Raw genomic sequence first — 17,612 nt, forward strand, 5'->3', positions numbered from 1 at the left:
CTGACAGTACGAACACATCTTGAATACCTTCCTATAGCTTCTTAGTCAGTGTCTCTATATTATTAGTATGGATTGCACTGGAAACAATGCTGTCTGAATGCTTTGTCTCCATAGAGATCACAGAGAATGTGGATACCAAAAATGCTGGGTAAGTAAAGTCACCAAAGGGTAACATTATCTTTTTCACAGCAACTTACATGGCATTAATTATAGTGCCCAATCATGGAAATAGAACTACAAATGGGGTGCAATTATGTGACTGTATCCTTGAAGGAACATTAAATGCAAGGTGGTTGCAGGAGAACTCTTTTGGAATGTAAAGTTGACACTGTGGAGACTGTTGACTCACACCCCCAAATAAATGACAACAGTCAAGCCTTTAAGACCCCTCACTGTGACCTGACAGTTTTTCACTCCTGCTTAGGGGGCAACTAGTCAGGATCTGGTTCTCTCCTGGAAGCCAATCTGAAGATACATCCAGCGGCAGGTGTTTTTTTTAATGTATTATTATTTCCAGATCAAGCTATGAAATGGATGGAGTCAAAAGGTAAACAATCCACTCAATAATTACCTTGTACCCGAGTAATTTGCAAACACTGTCTGGCAGTTTTAATGCATAATGCAAATAAATGCATGTCTACTTTTTTCTTCTGATTGCATTACAGAAATATCCTTCTGTACTCATTGTGCTGCTGCTATGTGTTCCCACAATACCTTTGCACAGGACTTCATTCTCAGAGTAAGTACTAAAATAATACAAATATTTTATTTATAAAAAAAAAACCTATTCAACATTGCAAAATTACCAATGCAGTGCATTGTTTCAAAAGTAAATGTTCACTTGTGTAATAATTATTAGTATCTCATTTTTTTCTTCAATACATGTTAAATATGTGTTACATGTTCCAGAACTATTTTATAGCTGAAAAACTCAATTCATATTCATTCATATAAACCGCTTGTTAAATGATTTAATGAATCATTGCTTCGTTTCCACTTTATTGTCTTTCCTCCATAAACACTGCTGCTCTTATCTATATTTTATGACATGCATACTGTGTGGTTTTGTGTAGCAGCATCATCATTGCAGGGTTAGGGTGTCAAGCTGTATAGCTGTATATAGTTTCAAGTGTACTATGATGTAAGTGAATACTGCAACGTATCAAAGTATAATAAAACAGTCACTACACATGTCATGTGAACAGTCTTATATGTTTAATACAATTGTGGTACCATGCAAGTGCACATTTTGTTAGATGTGAAGCCAACCTTGATAAAGACCTTTAACTTTCTCTCCAGATGTGTAAGAAAACTGGCAAATTTAGAGTGTAAGTGTTAAAGAGGAAACCACAAACAGCCAGAGATCGCCTAATATTTATTCAAGGCAGCGGTGCAGCTTTCCAAACACTAAGCTTTTATTCCCTCTCCACAATACACCCCCACACCCCCACAACCACACGCATAAACACACTCTTTCTCTGTGTCTCTATCTGTCTCTCTCTGTGTATCTCACTCTCTATCTCTCTCTCCCTCTCTCTCTCCCTCTCTCTCTCTACTAACGGGCTGCTTTTTGTTTTTTGCTTTCAGCTGTGAGATTTTCATCTCAAGTTGGTATTCATAGGGAGCAGCAGTCCATATGCCCTCAGATCAGTGTTGGGGAGGATCACTTCCCAGGTGGATTCACCAAAACTAAGCACAGTTTGCTTTCTTATTTGCTTGACATTTTCCCTTCCCACATGAGAAAAAGAGCTACTGTACAGACTTGTATTCCTATATAAATACTGCTGTGAAAAAGTACACTTTTCATGCTGATGCTCTATGTTTGTGAAACCGTATATTATTTTTTAAAAGCTTTTGGTAAGAACAAATAATAGTTAGAAGACCCTTGGTTAGTAACCCATGTCCATTAATTATTATTACAAAAATACTTCAAAGTCATAATACAAATTTAAAATGTTTTTTGTGTCCTTAACCCTGTAGTAGTCTCTACCCAAGGTCTAACATGACCTCTAAGATGATTTTGAATGTAACTACCTTTTTGTCATTGTTCCCTTAGGCTTTTATATTATGTCCCAGTTCCAAATTGCTGAGCTGGCAAGAAGGGGCACTGTTAAAAAGGTTACTGGAACATCTACTCAGCATGCTGCTTATCAAATAGGCCCAGCATTCAACTTCAGGATCAACACAAGGTAAGCGGCATGGCGTTAAAATGGAGTTGCATGAGTGAATACTGACACCTAGTGGGTGAGCTGGTATAACGTCATTTACCCTGTCCATGGTCCTGATCATCAGAGCTTGACCTTATCTGCACCGTCAGTTATACTTCTTAAAAAACAGAAAAATGACATTGTATATGATCAATATATGATTTGACCATTATCAACAGGACAATAGTCGTTGATACACAATATATGTCCAGTAGAGACACATTTTCCTTTGTATTTCAGATCAGCTTACCCCTTGGGTCTACCCGAGGAGTTTGCATTTGTGGCCGTGCTGCGGATGAGTGGCAGCACCATCAATACAAATTGGAATATCTGGCAAATGCAGGATGTGAATGGCATGGAGCAGCTGGCCGTCAGACTCAACGGGCAGTCTCAGTCTCTGGAGTTCACCTTCACTGCACTGGACACCGGGAGGCAGACTCTTGTGTTCGGCCCCCTGCCTACTCTTTTCAACGACCAGTGGCACAAAGTGGTGCTGCACGTGAACAGGCGCTCTGTAACACTGTTCGTGGACTGTGCCATGATCGGTTCTCAGAATATACCAGCCCGAAACAAAGTCAGCCTGGATGGCTTCACGTTGATAGGAAAGCTCAAGGACAACCCTGTGCTGGCAGTACCGGTACGTTTATTATATCCTACAGATGTTGCGTCTGAAGGAAGACATGTACATTTATGACATTTAAGAATCGGGTTGGCTCTAGGAGCTTGGTGGCCCTTAACACGTTTTTTTTGGCCCAGGGCTTTCCACAAGGACATGGATCAGTCAGCCAGTAGGGGGATAGTTGCCAGCTATTGGAAAAGAAACGTTTTTCTGTAAAAGCCCAAATGTGGTATTTTGATCACATACACTCATCTTATCTTATGGCATATTTGATTGGTTTGCCTAATTTGTGAATTGTAAAGGAGAAGAAAGCTTCCTATGCATTTAGCTCATACAGTCTGTATGGATGGATTGATTGCTCAGAATCATTAAACATTTTATATTATTTCCTAAGTGTTATTTATTGACACTTTCACAGTTTACAGTAATGTTCACTTTCAGAGCCACATCACAGCACTTCCTCATTAAGCTGAGAAGAGGGGGCACTGGTGGAAATGAATCACGTTTCTCAAGCACTATTCCAGCGTAGGAGTACTTGTAAACAACATTATTTGATTTTAATATTTATTTTTGATGTATTTTAGGTCATTGGTTAATCTTCCAAGAGTCCACATAAAAAATTAAGCCATACATTATTTTATAAAATGTAATTGATCATATCGTCAAACGTGATAACCTATTGGTTAAATGCATGATGCCTGCACATTTGTTTTACTTTAGGTTTAGGCTACATGAAAAGTGTAGAATGAGCTCATAAAAAAATTATGAATTGTTAAAAGTGAATTTATTTATTTTTCTTGGCAAATCTTCTTAACTTATTCAGAAAGATTGCTCTATTTGTGTTTGTATTGTTTCACTTAACGTCATTGATCATCTTGTGCGCCACAGTCCTCATTTAGTAATTTCAGGTTGACCTGCAAACGTTTAGGAATCCTTGTGTTTTCTCACCCTGCTGTTTCGTTTGTCTCTGACAATGGTCAGCAGTTGAAGTCTGCTGTGTCTCCATTCAAGCTTCACTGACAAATATTCGGAACTTGTTGCAGCTTCTGGCGAAGAATACTAGCTCTGCACAGGCTAAACAATCCTGTAATACCACACCGTGCAGCGCACGTGAGTGTTCCAAATATTCGGATGCGTGTGGACAATTACGCACAGAAGCATCCTAATACAAATGAATGTTTGCCAATAACTCATATTACTCCTGGCGATTGAAGCGTGTTTTAATGAATCCATAATGAGCCCTGTAAAATAAGCTATGTATTGTGCACACCCTGCTGTCTGAATTGTATCGTATATGCTGCAGGAAATCCAGAGTAGTGGCAAAGTTGTTAATGAAAACAGCCTCTTGCATTTAGGACGATGTGTGATTATTTAACCTCTTCCGGTATTAGGGTGCAGAACTAGTCCTAAGGATGTCATTGTGCTTATGTATTATTTCCATGTTCATGTGTTTATACAGTTTGAACTCCAGTCAATGCTGATTCACTGTGACTTGACGCGAGCCCGGACAGAGCCTTGTTATGACCTCCCAGCCAGGACATCGGTAAGAAGATTTAAAAAGTACATAATAACAATCTGAGGTTTAAAACTACCAGTTATAGACTTTGAGTATTGTTTTAGCTTAATACGTTTTAATTTAATTTAATGCAGGGGCATTTTAAATCAAGCAGCATTGAAATTGTGTGCGTAAAAACCACATTTTTGATTCATGCTGTATATTTGTGACTTAAAATTATACTCCAGTTGTCTCAATGCACAATATTTATCATTACAGTGATCATTTTAGTTTAAATAAAATCCATAGCACACAGTAGGTTAAATGACCCGCTGACCCTGCCTATTGGTGGTGTCTGCGCCGAGGCTCCTCCCCTACCTCCAATCCCTTCCTGTAACCAAACATGGCATGAATATACATGAGCCTCTGATGGCTATGGGAGCTCGGACTGTCTAGATAGCTGAAGCGGATTCAGTTGGGTTGTTTTGTCGGGGGCTTCTTCAACCCAACCAAACCCAGAGAAAGGATTACAACTTTTACCTTTCCTGTCCATCGGGAGATCATGGCTCAGGCCCCCAGCGTTAGAGGGACACTTTTGGTTCTGCTTCTCCAGCTTGTCCTTATCTGCTCCGCTCAAGTAAGACTTATTATGTTTCCTTCTCTCCTACTTTCTCTTTCTCTTTTTTCTCTATAGACGGATGGGACCGAGGTGCAGGTAAGTGTCTCCTGGTGCCGAATAACAAGATATGTTTTTACCTGCAACACTGGCGACCTACTAGAGTGTCTTATCTAACAAATGTATTGTACATCTAGCATGGAAAAAAGTCAGGGATGCGACTATTGTCTGGAGTATCTTTCTTAAGCTTTTTCTTTTGCGAAATGCTACATAAAGCTGGTGATTTGTTGATAAATACATTCTATAGCTATTTTTTATGTATCAAACAGGCTTCTCTTCTAGTAACATAACAAAATGAAATGCACCTGTTCTCATTTTTTCATTGTCTGTGTAGCAGTATGTCAGTCAAATGGCAACATGCAATGGTATTAATCATTTAAAGCTGATGTTTTATCATTATATCATATTTGTATTATTTTGTTCAGAGGAGTCAAGGACCTTCTGGGCCTGCAGGTGTACCGGGAATTGATGGCATTTCTGTAAGTGCTCTCAGTTCTGTTACATTGTTACATCATGTGCAAAATAATATGCGAACAGCTGACTATTTGCTCACCTTAAAGCATTGACTCCCTTTTGTTTCAGGGGGAAAGGGGAGACGATGGCGGAGAGGGACTTCCTGTAATTATAACGTTTAATAAATACAATTAAAATGTAGCACTGCTTTACATTGAAAAGCTTTTCACTAACGTGTGTGTATGTGGAACCTTTGTTTTCAGGGACCTGATGGAGATTCAGGTAAACCCGGCTCTACAGGATTACCTGGACTTCCTGGAAATGATGTGAGTATTTAATACACTTTTTATACATAAATACATATTTTATACATCTGTCCTATTTGACACAATGAGGTCAACATGCAATCCATAAGGCTGCAAAGTGGGTGGAACTACAAAGTGTGAGGATTCATCTCATTATTATATTATGTTGACACTTATTAGTGTTTTAGATGGCCAATGAAATGTCACATTTAGGGTGTTGGGGAAATGTGTGCAAAAATGCGAAGAATTTATTAAACAGGATAAACAAATCCAAATGTCCTTTGTAGCAGGGTAAACCAGGTCCAGAGTGTAATTAACTTTGCTCCCCAGAGTTTAAAGGAGGGTTAGGAAAACATCCAATCATAACACTGGTGCTGATGATAGACTGACAAAGATTAACTGTTGGTGGATTTATATCAACTTAAAGGCTTAGATAGAGTTTCAGAATGTACAATCCATGTATTTATGTTGTGCATTATGATTCATTGCCAACCTGGGTACATGCACCTGGGTTCTGAGAACAATAGCAGCTTTGTAGGCTGGCCGCTGCTGGTATCTCCTGTCGAGAATCCTCAAAACAGTGTGGAATGATTTTCTTTCAGTGGGCTTGTTTGAAATGGGCCTGAGGAATGTTGCTCTCTGTGCTTGGTTTGCAGTCTGAGAGTTTTGCCCTCTGCCCTGCTGCTGACTTTCTGTGTGTCTGTGAAGTCGCACTCGCTCTGGTGTACGTCATGATGTGCTCCAAAACAGAGCTTTGATTCGTGAACGTGGAGCTGCAGTGCAGTGTTTATATATATAGAGGAGGGGGGGTATAGTCCAGTTAGGACTCCTCCCATTGGAGTATGATTATGTTTTGATGATGTAATACATAGATTCATAGAGACATTTTATAGAGACATTTTTACAGAGATTGGGGTAAAAGGATTGCCTGATGCATAATTTTTTATTATAATGAGAACATATAGTAATATATATTTTCTGTTTATTATGATGTATTCGTTAATCATGCTTTCTCTCCTCTGCAGGGTTTGACCGGCCCTATTGGAGATGCAGGGCCCGATGGTCCCTTCGGACAGAAAGTGAGTGACTAATGAACCTTTGCTTCCCTGCTTCAGAGACTGTCAGTGAAACGGTGCCAAGCTGCTGTCCGGTCTTTTTGGCATGGCAGCGGGCGCCGCAGTGCATAAACCAATTCCTTATGACAAATGAGACTTAATCCTGCAAGTGTTCTGTGTAATCTCCGTGGGGAACGAAAGCCCCCAACATCGCTCCTCATTAAAGCTAAACATTGCTGGGTCAAGTGTGCCCGGCGCAGTCATGTGAAGATCTGCAGGAATGTTAACTCAGACCGTCTGCAGGTTCACACAGCTCAATTTTACCTGAATAACACAGTATTTCAGTATTTGTTTCATCACCTATGTGTGTATCTTATGTATTTATCTTCATTCTTAAGGGTGAACCTGGAAAATCTGGACCTCGTGGAGCAACTGTGAGTAGCATATCCTCTCTACACCTGTCAGTCCAAGGATAAGATGTCTTTATTTTATTGTTCGCTTTTATTCCCTCGTGTACATCAAATTACAGTATATACTGTATACCAGCCTTATTCAAACTGTGTGTCTCTCTTTAGGGTGTTGGGCCAGATGGACCCCCCGTAAGTCATTTATTTTAATACACAATCAACTCCACAGTTTATATTGATTTTCTGAGGTATAGAAAATGGTCAATACTAAATTCCTGTGTTTGACTTTGTACAGGGACCACCTGGGCCTGGAGGACTTTTGGGTGAACTGGGAAAAGTTGGACCACTTGTGAGTATTGACCAAGCAATGGACTATAACTGTTTTAAATTTGAGGCGAGAAACATCAAATCATACTAGTATGAGCACAGAGGTGGTGCTATTCTATTGGTCAACAACAAATCAGATGTGTTGGCCCCTAAAACAAAAATAAACGAAAGTCGGTCCAAGCAGAAGTGAGAAATATCGAATGTAGTACTATACATTTGTGCAACACATACATACATTATTGCTCTTAGGCTTATTGTTACTTTTGCCATCCCTGAAATGATACCTGCAGTTGTGTATAATTCACATTAAAAGCGCAGTCTGTGCTAGATCTCCTAAATTGAGAGCCCAGTGCATTTATTCTCTCTGTACAGTCTTTGACCCATCTTTTTTTTGTCTTTCCACAGGGGTCCATAGGTGTGAGAGGGCCACAGGGACCTCGTGGACCTACAGGGGCCAGAGTAAGTGGCATAGATCTCGATATGATTACATTTCACTTTAATATTTCACAAGGGAAGAAGCGTGAGGCAGAAATGTAATGAATTTGGCCTAAGGGCATCCCACTCTCGTGATTCACCATCTCCTTCATGATTTTGATAAATACATTCTAAACGTGTATTTTTACCTCAATTTCAGGGCGCAGCTGGAATGCAAGGCAGTGCTGACCTGGTAAAGCTTTTTTCTGAAGATTATAAATGACATTTTCTTTTTAAATTTAGATTATCAGCTACATTTTCTGACTTATGTTGTTGTTTAGTGTCCAGACTCTTGCCCTCCTGGGACCTCTGGACATCCAGGCCTTCCCGGCATGAAGGTGAGTAGCAGAGTGAATATGTCTTGTCACATGACGATTCTGTCCCAATATTGTGTTTTTAACTTGCGCTGCTTTGATTGTCTTTATTTTTCAAGGGCCACAAAGGTGTAAAAGGCGAATCAGGAGAACCTGGGAAACAAGGGCACAAGGTAAAATATGATTCATCTCGGGAGAAATCCTTGTCAAGTATTTAAAGTCATATAACATGTTTTAAACATCAACAACATCAAAAGTGAATTTATCCTCGCATAAAACTGCATGAATGGTTCCATAAAAATATGATTTTGCCTCCACAACTGTCACACATGCCACAACATTCCACATCAAAACAAAATTATGCACGACTTGAACGCGAAAAAGGGATATTCGCCTTGGAGACAAGTATTACTTGTGCTGCTCAATTCCATGAGGAGGTGATACATGCTGGTGTGTAATGCGTCTGACTCCTTGTAATGCATGGAGAATGATTTATCTGAAATGATGTTCAAGCACAAACTAGCCTCTCCCTGTAATATGTCTATGCACTATATAAATGGAAATGAGTCTGGGCCTATCTCTCTTTATCACCCCATGCAGCTTATGATTTACTGTCAGTCTGCTTCTCCTCACTGAGAGCTGCATGCCTTCTGCCTGTTTCTCACTCACAAATCCCCACACATAAAGATGTTTACAGCCAACAAAGAATACCAGATGGTGTGCAGGGGATGAACGTGTATATTAAAATATATTGGGAAAGAATATTCAAATATAAAGTTAGTAAGTGTCTGAACGATGGCAGATTGTGGACCTAGTGACATACAGAGTACTTCATTTTATATTAGAAATAAACAGAAACAATAAATGAATTCTATATAACCTATAACAATAGCATAACAAATCTTTAACAATAAAAATAGAACACCAGAAATTGAAGACGTTTCTTTCAATGATTGAAGAGTATGGAGAGTTTGTTTAGTATCAAACAGAATAAGGAATATGTTTTATTTTCATGTTGTAAACAGATGTTGACCCGTTTCATTGTGTTCATTTCTGCTTGTTGTGTAATATTTATTTTCAGTTATGCGTTGTTTTCATCTCTTTACTTAGGGTTACTACGGTCTACCAGTTAGCTTATAAACTATTTGTAATTTGCAAAGCAGGAGAACAGTAATTTGGAGCTAATTTGTTTGCTTTGCCCCCCTCACAGTCCATTAAAAAGTAACCATTACACACATTTCAGAAAGGTTGCCTGCTTTTCTAATTAACACAAAGTGGATAGGAGCAGCCTCCATTTGAATATGCTGTTTACTGTTTCATGTGATTGACTTTACAATGCTTTTATCCTAATGGTCTGTATCTTTCGTCGACACAGGGTGAGGAAGGAGACCAGGGTGGATCAGGGGAGCTCGGATCACAAGGACCAACGGTAAGATACCACATTCAATTAGATTAATATATAAAGTTATAGTACAAATATTTGTAGTTTTCTATGTCTTTTCTTCTGCTCATGAAGGCTCCTGTTGGTTGTGTTTCAGGGTCCCCAGGGAATTCGTGGGGCCATGGGAATGATGGGCCACAAGGGAGAGCTGGTAAGTGTTTCCATGATATTGAAGTTCATAAAAATCCATGAACTGTTGCCTTTACAATGTTTATTCTTCAAACATGTTTTTAACTGTGGATATTGTTTTCTTGCAGGGAGCTCGCGGTCTTGGTGGAGATCCAGGTCCCCAGGGTGTTGGGGGGGCAACTGTAAGTTTGTCCCACAATACAAATGCTTTCAACTTTTGCAGCAAATGTGGCCCACATGATATGATGTAATGCATTTCAGGGTGATCTAGGCCAGAGAGGTGTGATGGGCGAGCTTGGGCCTAAAGGAGAAACTGTAAGTAAACGCATTAAAACATGTATATATTTTTATTTTGACAATGAACGCTGATTCAATGCCATTTGTTTATACAGTTTTTAAAAAATGAACTTTTGATTTGTTTTTCAGGGTGTTCTGGGGCTGAGAGGAATCACAGGTGTTCCTGGTCCAAAGGGAGATGGTGTAAGTGTGATCGATAAGGTTAATATGCTCCATACATTGTCTCCAAAACCATAATTTAACATTGTTCTTTTTATTACTAGGGCTTGCCCGGTGTGGATGGCCGCGAGGGTATTCCTGGGATGCCTGGAGGAAAGGTAAAGCCTCAATTATTTATAAAACTAGTAATAATGTAACAGTTTCTAAAGAAAAAACTGTATTTCTATCAAGCCGAGGAGCAGTATGAGCTTCATTCTTTCTGTCTGTCTCTGCAGGGACTCATTGGGAAGTCAGGCGTTCCTGGAGAGGTTGGACTTCAGGGGCTTCCTGTGAGTATGACCTTTGACCCAACACTGACTGACTCTGATTAGATGCACCTGAGTAAACTCACCAGGAGCCATTTAAAGCACCATAGCTGAGGCATGCTTCAGAACAAAACTCATCTCCTCAACTGCACTGCAGTAAAAAGCTGCAGTGAGAATGTTTGGTAACACTTTCTCTGACACCCGTGTCCGTTTTATAGCAATGTTTACTATACATAATTATTTATAACAATAATTATAATTCATTATAATAGATTATATAAAATAATGTAATGCTAACTTTCACAATACTACACTACTACTACTACTACAGCATTGCTGGTCTCTAGATGACATTTTTTGTGAGTATAATAGTGTATTACAATTCCCATAGTACTGTATGTAATATACTATAATATATTTTTAATGCATTGTTTGCTTTTAGTAAAGTGAAAAAACATAAATGAATCTGTGCAAGAACAACACACAAAATGTAGACTAAAGCTAACTTAAATAGTTAAAGGGAAGTACATTTTCTCATGCCAGTTCTATACCTTATTATTCATTGCAAAATGTTACAAATAAAAACACATTATGTAAAAAGATAAACACTACTTTATCCCTATGTCTATGCATTAAAGACATGGACATCAAAGGAAGTGTTACCCTTTCTTACCATTGTATTGTATAATATATATAATAGTTTCTGTGGTTAGACATTTCATACAAATACTATTGATTCCCACCCTCTGTGATATTTCAAAGAAAGCAGGCTCAGCTGTTAGACCGTATTCTCTGGCTTCCCGCGGCTGAAAAGTGAAAGCAAAGTTTCTTGAGCCCACTAATCTGTGATTAGACTAATAAAAGGCCCTAATGAGAATCAGTTGAGCAGCTCGCCTTTTGCAGAATTAAGAAAGATTTCATAGGCATAAAAGTAATCAGCCAATTTGTATATCCAGATTACCTAAGCTTATTTGGGTCAAAAGCTCAAACCAAATGTTTTTCGTATCCACTAAGCTTTCTTTCTGCTCCAGTGTTTCTCCCAATGATTCATTCTTTGTTGTAATCAATTGTTGTTGCTGTTGTTTCTGATGCAGTGTTTTCTGTTTTTAGGGTTTGCCTGGTTCATCTGGACCAAAAGGCTTGAGTGGCTCTAAGGTTGTTTGCCTCATCATTTACAAAACATTATCCTTTGTTTCTTGTATTCTTTTAGTTTTTATTAAATTGTGAACATTTAAAAGCAACTTTGGTTGTTTCTTCACAGGGAGACGCGGGTCAGGCAGGCTTCACGGGAACAATGGGACCTGCTGGCAAAGCTGTGAGTATGATGGGCCGCACATGTTGAAACACTGTTGAGATTTTTGTCACCTCTGTCCTGTCACTGAGTCATGTTCCTGTCACTCCTCAGGGTGAGCGCGGAACACAGGGGGGGCTTGGACCTATTGGGCCTATTGGAGAACCTGTGAGTACTTTTGCTGCTTGGATTTCTACTTATAATAGTTTTAAACGTCTTTAAAGTTCGTTTTAGTTTTGACTTTATAACTTAATTTTATTTCAATTTCATCAAAGTATAATTTATTTGTTTTAATGTCAGGAGAATTGATGGAAATCAAGCTTCCAATCGTGATATAGCCAAAAAATGTAAACGCTTTTTTGTTTTATCTTAATAAGTTACGTTTTTGGGTTTTCTTGGACATGTTTTTATATTTAGTTTCAGTTTACGACAATATATTTCACTGCCAATGTCTATTCTAGTTCCTGTTATAATTGACTATAATAATCCTGAATTTCTTTGTCTTTATTTTGTCCATATGTTAATTTCAACTATTACTTTCTTATAATTTTCTCTTCTTTCCCACAGGGAGCTGTAGGTGTGCAAGGCCCACTAGGTTCATCGGGCAAGCCAGGTGGCAGGGTAAGCTATAAACAAAAGAGACCAAAGTTGGATTTTACCCGATTAAATCTCTTAATTTCATGCCCCTATTTTGAAAAGAAACTGTCCCCATGAGTATCCCAGCAGCCAGTGAACATGCACATTTAATTCTATGAATGAAATAACCTGAAAGGAGGGAAGCCTGAAGTCCTGGCTGTTGTTTCCTTGGAATGTCTCAGAGAATAGGCCGAGGCTGGATCTCACATGAGGTCTATTTTCACAGTAAGGGGAGAGCAGTAAGCAGCGGGCTGAAAGAGCCCTCTGTTCTCCTGGCATTCCTCTGACAGTCTCTCAGTGATCAGAGAGGGACTGGCACACAGTGACAGATGAGAGAATAAGTAGCAATGAGATATTTTACAATGACTATTTATAATTGAGCCATTTCTGCCAGTGAACAGGTGTTATGCTTGAAACAGCTACAAACACAGAGGCATTGTTTTGGCTTTTAGATGCTGCTGATAACATAGGTTATACGACTCTGATTTGAAGATATCAGCGCTATTCAATTATATATTTTCATTGTTTATTTTTTTGCTTGTTATAGGGATCCAAAGGTGACCCCGGCCTCCCTGGTCTTCCTGGTCCTCACGGCATGCCCGGAGTGAAGGGAGAGAGGGTAAGAGAACTGCTCTGACCTTTTCAGCTTGAGGACAATTGTCTGAAACAGTAACAGCGTGATTAACGCTCAGCTGATCAGCTCCCTCTAGTGTGTACAAGTAGAATATATATCGCTCTGTGTGATGATGATCATTTAGCTAGTTAACACGTTTGTTTTGCTTGTTCCAGGGAGAACGTGGAGATCTAGGAACCAAAGGAGATCAGGTGTGATATCCTCATATTAAATCTTAATAAATCTTAATGGCAATGCTGTGTTTAAATGAATCATTGACAGACTGTGTTTTTATAGGGATCACAAGGTGATGAGGGAAACCCTGGAGACAAAGGGGAGCTCGTAAGTTGTGACACCAACATTATTAATTATTCAACAATGCTGTTCAGAAGAGATTTTTTTTTTATTTTATTTTTTTTTCCTCCAAGGGTGAGGGTGGAGAAGGTGGAGCTAAAGGAGAGGTGAGTTCAGAATGATTATATCTATCAGTGTTTTCCTGATGATTGAGGACGTGCTGCAGTTTGTAAACATTTCCTGGTCTAATTCTTCTATCTCTGTTTAGACCGGTAACATAGGCGATGCTGGCAAAAGAGGACCAGAGGGAAGCAGAGGACAGCCTGGCATCGATGGGCCGGCTGGCACACCTGGACCGAGGGGCATGCAGGGGAACAGGGGCCCCCCTGGAGTGAGAGGGTCCCAGGGTCCTGCGGTAAATCAAAGAAAACCTTTTTTAGAACATGTTTACAAGGATTCTTCCAAAGTCTTTGGAAGCAGTGTGACAGAACCAAGCTCCCAACAAGTTGTGCTTTAACATGAAGACTTACAAATACAATTATTTAATCTTTTCATGTAAACAGTGTTTGAATTTCAAAGAGCTTCAGAGGTTTCAGTCTAATTTACAGGCACCCCCATTACCACACTGTCATCTAATTCCCCACATGTATTTTACGAGGTACTAGATTTTGGGAGTATTTATCCATTCTGAACATAAAAAAGCAAAGCAAAGAAAAGGTGGAAGCCATTAATAAGTCCCTCTGGGCTGAGAACTCCCATCTGCATATGTTATCTGTATACTCTGATGTCGTTCTTCTAATTTCAACTTGTGCAAAAGAAAATGTAACCACTAAAGCTCAATATTGAGCATCAGCAGGGGATATATAAACTACACACACACGATGCTTTAAAAATATTGAATTAAACAGGTTTTATAAGTCAAAGAATGGTAACATGTTCTCCAGGAATAGAAGACCAAGTCAGTAAAAACAGGGGCATGTAGTCTTGTCATGAATGTTTTATCTACTGTTATGAAATCTATTAAATCATCCTTTTCCTTTCAGGGTAAAGAGCCGAGCGATCAGCACATCAAACAAGTTTGCATGCGCGTCATGCAAGGTAAGAACTGATAGGCCTTTGAACCCATTCATCAGTCCCTCGTGCCTCATTTCATGACTTTAATCTTTCCCAGAATGCCTCATTACACAACCACACAAGGAGCCGCCCCTCCGTGGTGTCATTGATCTGGGCGGCTGCTGAATACTCTTGAGTTCAAAAAAGGGACGACCTAATAACCAAAACATGAAATGAGCTTCAGTCTTTGTCTATTTGATAGGAAATGTTTCTCTGAAGTCACAACCTCTGTCCTCTTCATTCTAAAGCTCCTGCGTCTCACCAACTCATCTCCTACACTCATGATTTTTTTATACCCCCAAGTGCTGAAAAATTTATTTCACCTCCAGCAGACCTGCTCTCCACCGCTCCATGCAAAGAGTCTGCCTGGAAAGGATATATCTTTAACAAAATTAATAAAAAAAGGAGCAGTCAAACAGCGGCTGCATGAATTTTCATCAGGAGCCGGAAAACTGGAATCTGGAGTGCAGAATAGCATGCTGCAGGAGCCACTGGAGATTAATATTAGATCCTTTGCACCATGAGTGCACATTTCCTGTTGCTGATTGCCTGCAATAAAGAGTCTTACACCCTTTCTGCTCGATTTACCGAGGCTCTATAGAAAAAGTTGAAAAACAGCAGGAGCTCGGGGGATATGGTGACCACGGTTTCACCTTGCTCTGCTTCACTCAGCTTCAGGTACAGGAGCTGTTGGACCGTCTCTTTTACCAGGGGGCTCTGGGGCTTTCAAAAATGTGCTACCTCACGATTCATAACAAGGTGTTGTGTATTCAAAAGTCTCTGGATAACAGTCAGCTTCAGCTGTTGAGAAACATTTACTGTCTTGCTGCCGGTTATGCATCTGTTAAATTACATTCAATGTATTAAAGTTCATCAGGTTCATCATCTTCTTTCTGTTTTACTCCCACAGAACAGCTGGCACAGTTAGCAGCTAGTTTAAGAAGGCCAGAGTCGGGCGCAGTTGGTTTACCTGGAAAACCTGGTCCTCCAGGAGCCGCTGGCTCTCAAGGAGACAATGGATTCCCGGGACAGGGCGGAACAAGAGGCCTTCCAGGACTCAAAGGGCCACAAGGAATGCTTGGAGTCAAAGGACCCAAAGGTAAAGAATGAATTGGCAGGTGTTACAGTTCAGGATGAAGCCAGAGACTTATACATGACATAACTTTATGACGTGTTTGAAGTACAGTATACAGATATCTTTATAACAAAATGTGTGTTCCAGGTGAATTGGGAGACAGAGGCTCCAGAGGGCCCACTGCTCGAGGGCCTAAAGGTCAGCCAGGAGCTTCCGGACTCCCTGGTGAGTACAGTTTGGCCTTTAAAATGTTAAAGCTATATACGACAATATCATTTCTGAAGGTCAATTTGTCCCCCTTATCGACTTAAGTTCAGGTGGTGTTAACAACAGGAAATGACAACCACAAACTCTGAGAATGTATATCATGGAAGCCCATAGGGGATTTGCATAAATGCAAAATTGGATTACATTGTTTACGTTACGTATTTGAGACATTGAAATCAACAGTTTCACAGTATAGTAGTTTTTAAATAAAATATCAAAGAGCTTTATTTATTTAGAATGTAATATTGTCCAAGAACGGCCATAGGAGTATGCAAAGGAATTCATAAATAAGATTTGGATTATTGCATTTACTCAAAAAAAGCATACATATGGGAACAAGTTACAATGCCGTTCCTAAATGATTTTTTTATTCTCAAATTCTATTTGAATAGAAATAGAAAGAAAAATCCCCTATGGGCTTCCATACTGTAGAATATGGGGGCCTTTGACTGTGGGAACCTGGCCTTAAAATGATGTTTGTGTCCATAGGTGAGCCTGGCAAATCTGGCTACGGTCAGGACGGTCGGGACGGGCAGAGAGGACCTCCTGGGATCCATGGACAGCCCGGCGTTCCTGGGCCTCCCGGGTCAGCCGGTCCTAACGGTTACTGCGACCCGTCATCCTGCAACCTCCAGCCAGGAGCCCAGCTTGTGGATGTGAAGGGCCCTGCAGGAAACTAAAGAGCCACTGTGGCAGACACAGAAAGACTGATGGATCAGCTCTCCTGAGCACACAACATTTTTCACACGTTCTTCCCAGGGCCTGCGGTTTGTGTGGTGCCTTCCATCACTTAACCTCTAGTCTGTGAGCATGTATTGTGGCGTCTCCATCACAATGAGCCAGCCTCTTCATAAAAACCTTTCAATAATTGTTTTTTATGTGCCGCAATAACAGCTTGTGCTGGACTATTTTCAGGAAAGTGTTCTCACATTTCTGAGAAGATATGAAATGAATAGAACTGTTTATTTATCCGGCTCTCCTTGTGCCTCTTTGTAATTGTTTCACAGTTCTCTTAAATAAAAGCCCCTCCACTTTCACAGAACACTTCAAACAACCACCCACAGCTTGTTTGCATTAAGTGCCTTTTCAACATGTAGTTCTGTATATGCTAATGTGCCAAAGATACACCTGATGAAACCCCTTTTTAAATATAATGTCGACCTGTCTGACTGTCTTCAGCCCCCCTGTTCAAAATAAAAAGGAGAGAGGATAAAAATGTCATCAAGTCACACTGACTTCACTTTGTTGAAAATGTTGTAAATCTGTAAAAAAATAATGTTTGAATTGTGGTTCATTATATTTCCCACAAAACAACTTGATGTGTGCAGTCATGCATATGGAAATATATTGTAGGGATGAGGCAGAACCTCATTAATGTTACAAATAAAGAAGACAACACATGAAGTGTTTAATTTATTCTGTATACTGGTATCCTTTTGTGATGATATAACGTTTTGTGATAAATCCAAGGAAATGCAAAATCGATGTTCTCTATTGTTTTTTCCAAAACTTAAAATAAAAACACAGGCGTTATAGATCACATCCCATCATCTACATCATCTTATGGAGTTCGCCAATTTCTAGAAATGTAAATGCTCAAATGTCCCTTGTCTGTGGGCCCTTTGTGGGATCTCTCTTTATCTAAATTTCCATGACAAAA

At 39.7% G+C, this 17,612-nt stretch overlaps 1 protein-coding gene across 1 annotated transcript; it reads left to right on the top strand.

The window, feature by feature from the left end:
- Positions 1-128: 128 nt before the first annotated feature.
- Positions 129-17,528, top strand: col9a1b (collagen, type IX, alpha 1b). The gene is made up of 39 exons (XM_010794681.1): positions 129-148; positions 425-547; positions 666-739; positions 1,588-1,674; positions 2,057-2,189; positions 2,448-2,844; positions 4,286-4,369; positions 5,016-5,036; positions 5,423-5,476; positions 5,580-5,615; positions 5,714-5,776; positions 6,781-6,834; positions 7,209-7,244; positions 7,386-7,409; positions 7,513-7,566; positions 7,950-8,003; positions 8,179-8,211; positions 8,300-8,356; positions 8,452-8,505; positions 9,708-9,761; positions 9,871-9,924; positions 10,031-10,084; positions 10,164-10,217; positions 10,329-10,382; positions 10,463-10,516; positions 10,634-10,687; positions 11,774-11,818; positions 11,925-11,978; positions 12,069-12,122; positions 12,522-12,575; positions 13,138-13,209; positions 13,380-13,415; positions 13,501-13,545; positions 13,632-13,664; positions 13,766-13,912; positions 14,541-14,595; positions 15,521-15,709; positions 15,833-15,910; positions 16,442-17,528. Exons 2-39 carry the CDS (start codon positions 531-533, stop codon positions 16,630-16,632), a joined length of 2,763 nt encoding a protein of 920 aa, XP_010792983.1. The 5' UTR covers positions 129-148; positions 425-530; the 3' UTR covers positions 16,633-17,528.
- The last annotated feature ends 84 nt before the right edge of the window (positions 17,529-17,612 follow it).

Source organism: Notothenia coriiceps, unplaced genomic scaffold (assembly GCF_000735185.1).
Source record: "Notothenia coriiceps isolate Sejong01 unplaced genomic scaffold, NC01 NC01_scaffold00037246, whole genome shotgun sequence".
NCBI lineage: Eukaryota > Metazoa > Chordata > Actinopteri > Perciformes > Nototheniidae > Notothenia > Notothenia coriiceps.